The 7,500-nt window shown below is 41.2% G+C and overlaps 1 protein-coding gene across 1 annotated transcript in view; it reads right to left on the reverse strand.

The window, feature by feature from the left end:
• Positions 1-7,500, reverse strand: part of LOC127421822 (chloride channel protein 2-like) — a 24,587-nt gene that overhangs the window by 2,719 nt on the left and 14,368 nt on the right. The window contains exons 13-20 of the mRNA XM_051664969.1: positions 7,475-7,500; positions 7,225-7,335; positions 6,932-7,145; positions 5,017-5,150; positions 4,325-4,497; positions 2,061-2,172; positions 968-1,035; positions 715-753 (exon numbers count right to left, since the gene is read on the reverse strand). The exon at positions 7,475-7,500 is cut by the window's right edge and continues 44 nt beyond it. Of these exons, the coding sequence (XP_051520929.1) occupies positions 715-753; positions 968-1,035; positions 2,061-2,172; positions 4,325-4,497; positions 5,017-5,150; positions 6,932-7,145; positions 7,225-7,335; positions 7,475-7,500 (877 nt within the window). The remainder of the gene's footprint in view (positions 1-714; positions 754-967; positions 1,036-2,060; positions 2,173-4,324; positions 4,498-5,016; positions 5,151-6,931; positions 7,146-7,224; positions 7,336-7,474) is intronic.

Below are 7,500 nucleotides of genomic sequence, written 5' to 3' on the forward strand. Positions count from 1 at the left end.
AGGTTGTGTATCCAGCGCACAATGGTACAGGTTCGGGGGAAAAAGCAAAAAAAATGCGGGCACAGTACAAATCCATTAAAACGCACAATGGTTACAAAGCTGTGCACAAAGAAATTAATTTCCATGGTTCGGTGAACTTTCATAGACAGTGTGGTGGAACATCGTCCCGCTGTTAGCGGAGAGACTGCTCGGGACACCATGGCAGTTACAGTCAGTGAGTTCTTAACACTAATTTATCTTGCTGTTTACGTTCGATATAAACTTGATATTCTAGATAACTAGGTAACGTGACACCTCAGCTTGAGTTTCCCTCTTGCTTGTGAAACGGGCGAGGTGTGTGACGTTGGCACCGGAGCGGCGTATTAAGGGAGGGTTTTAGGGCAACGCTGCGGGGTTATTGGCCCGATGATGGGAACATAGATCAATTTTGGTCTTGCGGCTTGAGGTCCGAGGCTATTCGCCCTGGCTGGCCAGTTGATAGCCTTGGCTCGCACTGGCCCGATAGTGGAAAAGCGGCAATTGTGTTTAGGAGCCAATGAGGAAAATGACTTACTAAACATTCTAAATAATGTATTTTAGTAAGGTTTTTGTGAGTGTTAGCTTTCGTGGATATAAAGTATAATCAGTTCACTATAAAAAGTCAATTTAAAGTCAATGCCCATGATAGGAAAATAAACATGTGTGAGTGTGTGTCTACTGTTGAAATGTGCCCACCTTACAAAGTGTCATATTTTCTTCTGCATCTGAGTCATCCTGCATAGAGATCGAGGGGTAACGGTCAGTCTCTCACACTCACACACACACACACACACACTTGGCCAGAAAAAAAACTATGCAAATGCAGCTGTGAATAATTGGCCAATAAATTACAAGCACATTCAAATGAATTAAAAAGAGAGTAACTACCAAAACGTAATTATAGTAAAAATAGGATCAGCTAAAATACCATGTGTGGTGGAAGTCTTACCTCAACTGTGTCTGTCTGAGGACGAGTGAAGAACATATTCTTCAAACTGATGCTGGAATCGTAAGGATCTAATAGAGAGAGTGACAAAGAGAGGCTAAATCCCTATTTGCATACTTATACTGAAATTACCCAAGTAGTCCAAAAAATGTTCAGGGCCAAATCCGGTGGCGTTTGGAGGTAGATTTAAATATGAGGACACTACATGGAAAACCTTAACTAATGTGACATTAAAATGTGTTATCAATTACATTATGCCTGATGGTTGATGTGAACATTATCTGAAGCTCCTGACCCGTATCGGCATGATTTTATGCATTACACAATTGGCTGATTAGATAGTCGCATGAATAAGTAGGTGTACCTAATAAAGTGCTCGGTGATTGTATATGCAGTAGATCATTTTTAATTTGTCTTGTTCATGAATCATGAAGCTAATGCACAAACACGCTATATGCGGCCATAATAAGCGCCGGTTACACTCTGTTATTGTTATTTATGATGACATTGATACTTTTGCTGCAGATGAGTGAATGGGCACTTGAGAGTTTTGATTCCTCTTGTAGACTAATTTAAAAAAATTAAAATCGCCTGACATGGACTTGGAAAATGTCTATAAATGAACGACCGTACAGACGTAGGTAATCTTGCACCAGCTCGCTAATAGCTCTGCACGCCGGTGTGCTCAGAATTAGCCGTCGGCCTCAAGGTAGGTGGAGCTTCAGGTCACACCTACCAATGACGTGGACCAATGGCGGCAAGAAGGTGTTTAGCAGCTGGGTAGAAGTATTTCTAAAAGTTCGCCCAGGCGAGCTGTTATGAACCACCGAAACCAACTAAAAAACACCTTTTTGGTCTAAATTTGTTCTAAATGACGTCACACCCCTTCATTCTTCGATTTCATGTGAAGTATCTCAAGGCCTTTACGGTGCGGTTATAATAATTAATTTCAAGACACAATGTAATCAACCTTTTTGACACTAGTTACTTTCTTATTGTGAACGATCATCATTGCATGTTATTCTAAATAACACAAAGTTTTTTCATAATCTTTCGTTAAAATGTAACAACTTTCTCCGCAATGGTAAAGTCATACCTGTTGGAATCTCTGTGCTCGTTTCGGCTACAGACGATCTTTTTAGAGCAGGTTTCAGAGGTCCAGAAGAGACAGGATGAGCGGGAGTGGACGAGGAGTCTTCTGTGGAGATCTTTAACACACACATCACACACACACACACACGGCCTGTCACTAAAAATTACACAAGGCAACCAGATCTGGCTTTCTGTCGACTGTGCACAAGAATATATACACTATATTGCCAAAAGTATTCGCTCACCCATCCAAATAATTGAATTCAGGTGTTCAAATCACTTCCATGGCCACAGGTGTATAAAATGAAGCACCTAGGCATGCAGACTGCTTCTACAAACATTTGTGAAAGAATGGGCCGCTCTCAGGAGCTCAGTGAATTCCAGCGTGGTACTGTGATAGGATGCCACCTGTGCAACAAGTCCAGTCGTGAAATTTCCTCGCTACTAAATATTCCACAGTCAACTGTCAGTGGTATTATAACAAAGTGGAAGCGATTGGGAATGACAGCAACTCAGCCACGAAGTGGTAGGCCACGTAAAATGACAGAGCGGGGTCAGCGGATGCTGAGGCGCATAGTGCGCAGAGGTCACCAACTTTCTGCAGAGTCAATCGCTACAGACCTCCAAAGTTCATGTGGCCTTCAGATTAGCTCAAGAACAGTGCGTAGAGAGCTTCATGGAATGGGTTTCCATGGTCGAGCAGCTGCATCCAAGCCATACATCACCAAGTGCAATGCAAAGCGTCGGATGCAGTGGTGTAAAGCACGCCGCCACTGGACTCTAGAGCAGTGGAGACGCGTTCTCTGGAGTGACGAATCACGTTTCTCCATCTGGCAATCTGATGGATGAGTCTGGGTTTGGCAGTTGCCAGGAGAACGGTACTTGTCTGACTGCATTGTGCCAACTGTGAAGTTTGGTGGAGGAGGGATTATGGTGTGGGGTTGTTTTTCAGGAGCTGGGCTTGGCCCCTTAGTTCCAGTGAAAGGAACTCTGAATGCTTCAGCATACCAAGAGATTTTGGACAATTCCATGCTCCCAACTTTGTGGGAACAGTTTGGGGATGGCCCCTTCCTGTTCCAACATGACTGCATACCAGTGCACAAAGCAAGGTCCATAAAGACATGGATGAGCGAGTTTGGTGTGGAAGAACTTGACTGGCCTGCACAGAGTCCTGACCTCAACCCGATAGAGCACCTTTGGGATGAATTTGAGCGAAGACTGTGAGCCAGGCCTTCTCGTCCAACATCAGTGTCTGACCTCACAAATGCGCTTCTGGAAGAATGGTCAAAAATTCCCATAAACACACTCCTAAACCTTGTGGAAAGCCTTCCCAGAAGAGTTGAAGCTGTTATAGCTGCAAAGGGTGGGCCGACGTCATATTAAACCCTATGGATTAAGAATGGGATGTCACTTAAGTTCATATGCGTCTAAAGGCAGGTGAGCGAATACTTTTGGCAATATAGTGTATATATATATATATATATTTATTATTCATTTATATTGGTAATTCTGCACCTGTTGTTAGAGGTCGACCTATAGTGGATTCTGCTGACACAAGGTGGTGGAAAATGCCAATAACCAATTAATCAGATGATAGCTTTTTAAAATCGATTTATAGAATGTTAAATCAATTTCTTAGTCTTTCCTTACTATGACGGACACAAAGAGGCCAGATGCAAAATCCCAGATGCAGTTTGTTGTGCAACCAAAATCCCAGTTATAACCTGAAAAAATGAAGATGTGCTGATGGGGCACGTTTCTAAAGAGTTGCATTTTTCTTCGCATGGCCTCACTTTAATTTAGAACACTTGATTTATCGAATCAAAATTACAAAATATGCAAAGAAGTGAGGATACATATATTTATCCTATGATGAAATATTGTCAATGATGAAAGATTTACATACAGCAATATGTATATCAGTCTACCTCTACCTGTTGTAGACTGTACATTATGTAGTGGTGGTTGTATATGATTTTTGACCACTTTCAGTGTAATTCAAACTTAGTTTTTCCTGTTTCAATATACAAAATTTTAATACGAAGTTTTAAAACAACTGGTGGAAGCACACCATAGGCTAATATTATCTACAAAATGAATCAAGGTCAAATGGAGTCTGTACGTTAAGCAGTTCATTAGAGGTTTAGGACAACCCCGACTAGAATGAGGATATCAATACATCCCCAAAAGTGTTGCCTTGCAAGTACAGTAAAAGTTGTTCTCTTTATAATAATTATGTGAGAGTCAATTAAATGTTCAGCCTCTGACCTGGAACCGAACTTCATGGGTGATCTTGTGAACTCCCTCCTTAATGCTGGTCGTGCCGGCCACAGACACGCGTTTCCTCTCAGGCTGCGGATGTTCTTGCAAGTACTGCAGTTGATGCTTTAAGAGCGCATGTAACTGAGCACGCTCAATAGAGCCCAACAAGATCATAGACTCTGAGAGAGAGAGAATGAAATAACCTTATTGTAAAGTGTTCCCAATATACTGAAAACTAAAAAACTGGGGGCCTGGGTAGCTCAGTGAGTATTGACATTGACTACCACCCCTGGAGTCGCGAGTTCAAATCCAGGGCGTGCTGAGTGACTCCAGCCAGGTCTCCTAAGCAACCAAATTGGCCCGGTTGCTAGGGAGGGTAGAGTCACATGGGGTAACCTCCTCGTGGTCGTGATTAGTGGTTCTCGCTCTCAATTGGGCGCGTGGTGAAATGTGCATGGATACCGTGGAGACCTAGCATGTGTGGAGGCTTCACGCTGTTCTCTGCGGCATCCACGCATAAGATGCGCAGATTGACGGTCTCAGATGCAAAGGCAACTGAGATTCGTCCTCCACCACCCGGATTGAGGCGAGTCACTACACCACCACGAGGACTTAGAGCACATTGGGAATTGGGCATTCCAGATTGGGGAGAAAAGGGAAAAAAAAAATAATGAATATAGTGAGTGTGGTTGTTGTACCTGTGGATTTCACCACAGGAAGTGTTTTATGATTTCCTGTGCGAAGAATCTCAAGTATTTTTCTGTATGTGGAGTTTAGAGAGACATAACGAACATCTCTGACCATAAAGTCCTCCACATGAACATTATACTTGCTGCAGACAAAAAGAGAAAGAGTTCAGTGTGAACATTTACATACACATCAGAACAATACTTGGAAAAATTTGATAACTGCCTGGAAAGTTAGAACTAAATTTGCATGAAACGCTAGGTGTGGTGAAAAGATGAAGTTGTCGAATTGTAACATGTTCATTTGTGCTCATTATTAGAGGAGACTGATCTTATAAATATATATGAAGAAAAAGGCAATCAATACAATTCAAATTGTTTAAATGATTTGAAACTTATTCTAATCATTTCGATTTTAAATGGTTGACATTCGTGACATTACTCATCTCAAATATGCACAATTAGCAGTTAAATTAAAGACCTTGCACCTTTACCTTTTTACACCTTAGCAACCGCATCACATGAGTATGGAAGCCCTGCACTGTAAGGTGAAAAAAAAATTTCACTAGGTGATTTTTTTAAGTGTCTTAGTGCCATCCTGAGCCTATGTCCTACAAAAAAAAACAAAAAAACAAAAAACAAATGTTTTCTCTGAAAAGTTTTTTTTTTTCTCCAAAAAACAATTATTTTCCTCCATGTTAGCATGTGGTACCAACCTTGGCCACCAGGTGCCACTATCAGGAACCTAAAGGTATATTCGTTTAATTGTGGGATTAATTCAGGGGGAAAAAAATTCAGATACATTTTTTTTTTCAGAGAATTTTTTTTTTAGATAATTTTTTTTTCTTCCAGAGAAAACACATTTTTGCTTTCAAAATTGTATTTGTATTTGTATTTATATATATATATATATATATATATATATATATATATATATATATATATATATATATTTGCATATAAAGTACTGTGCAAAAGTCTTAGGCACATAAGATGTTTCACAAAAGCATTTGTCTTAAGATGGTTATTTATATCTTCAGCTTTAGTGTGTCAATAGGAAATATAAATGTTAGACTCCCAAATATTACTTTTGCAAATAGAATAGAATAGAAGAACAGGGAGCCCTGCAACAGATGTCATGGCCCCCACAGAGCCCCCCACTGAACATCGTGCCAGTCTGAGATTACATAAAGAGACAGAAGCAATTGAGAGCCTAAACAGACAGAAGAACTGTGGTGAATCTCCAAGAAGCTTGAAACATCCTATCTGCCAACAACCAAGAAAAACTGTGTCCAGATGTATCTAGGAGAATTGGGGCTGTTTTAAAGGTAAAGGTGGTCACACCGAATATTGATTTAGCTTTTTTTAATGTTTACTGGACTTTGTATGACATTAATTGATAAATTAAAACTATTTATGTCATTATTTTTGAAGACATCCTCACTATGCAACATTTTTCACAAGTTGCTTTTGCACACTAGGCGGACTGGCCATAGGGAGAACCGGGACTTTTCCCGGTGGGCTGGCCACGAAACATGGCCGAACGGGTGGCGATAAGCTGAAACAGGCTGCCGCATTATGCTGAACGTGCCGCTACTGGCTGAAGAGGGCTGCAAAACGGCATATATATATATTTTATTTATTTTTTTATTTGTATTTTTTTGTAAGATACAGGCTCAGTAAGGCAGTAACACATCTAAAAAAAATTCTCCTAGTGAATTTTTTTTTTCACCTTCACCTTTCCGTAAATAGGTGATAACGTACAAAGCTAAACAATGCTTTATGGGATCCAAACAAGGTTACAAATGGCGCACAAGAAAACGCTGCTAAAGTGACTAGATTTCTATCGTGAGACTGGGCAGAAATGGAAAGAAATGACGAGTGTGAAAGCGAAACCGTCTGAATAAACGGACAGAGAGAGACTCACTCCTGGTGGCCTAAGCCGAGTTCGGGCAGGTAAGGCAGTTTTTTAATGCGGATGATGGAGTCGTAGATGGACGGCTGAAGACTTTGTGCGATCATGTTGGCGAGAATCACTGCAATCAGGATCGGCAGACTGTAGCTGATCTGTCCCGTCAACTCCATCATGATCACCGCGGTCGAGAACGTGTGTGTGACCCCCGCCGTTAACGCTGCCGCTCCTATACAAAAAGAGAATGAGAGGTTATTTTTACTGCTGATCACAATTTGCACAAAGCAAGTTACTAGTGTATTTCTCACCCACAACAGCATAAGCTCCGGGCACTATGGGGTAAACGCCTTCTTCGCTGTTAATGCCTTCTGGAAACCATGTGGCCAAACCTTCACCCACCAAACGCCCGAACGCGGCACCTGACACACACGCAAACACACACTCATTCATTCCTTTACTCGTGACTGCAAAAAGGTCTTGTGGTCACAAAAGGTGAAAATGCTCCAAAAAAAGAATCATCTTTACAAAAATTGCACGATAACAAACACACATTCTTACCGATGACGAAAACAGGGACGAAGGAA

This window comes from Myxocyprinus asiaticus, chromosome 31 (assembly GCF_019703515.2).
Source record: "Myxocyprinus asiaticus isolate MX2 ecotype Aquarium Trade chromosome 31, UBuf_Myxa_2, whole genome shotgun sequence".
NCBI classification, from domain to species: domain Eukaryota; kingdom Metazoa; phylum Chordata; class Actinopteri; order Cypriniformes; family Catostomidae; genus Myxocyprinus; species Myxocyprinus asiaticus.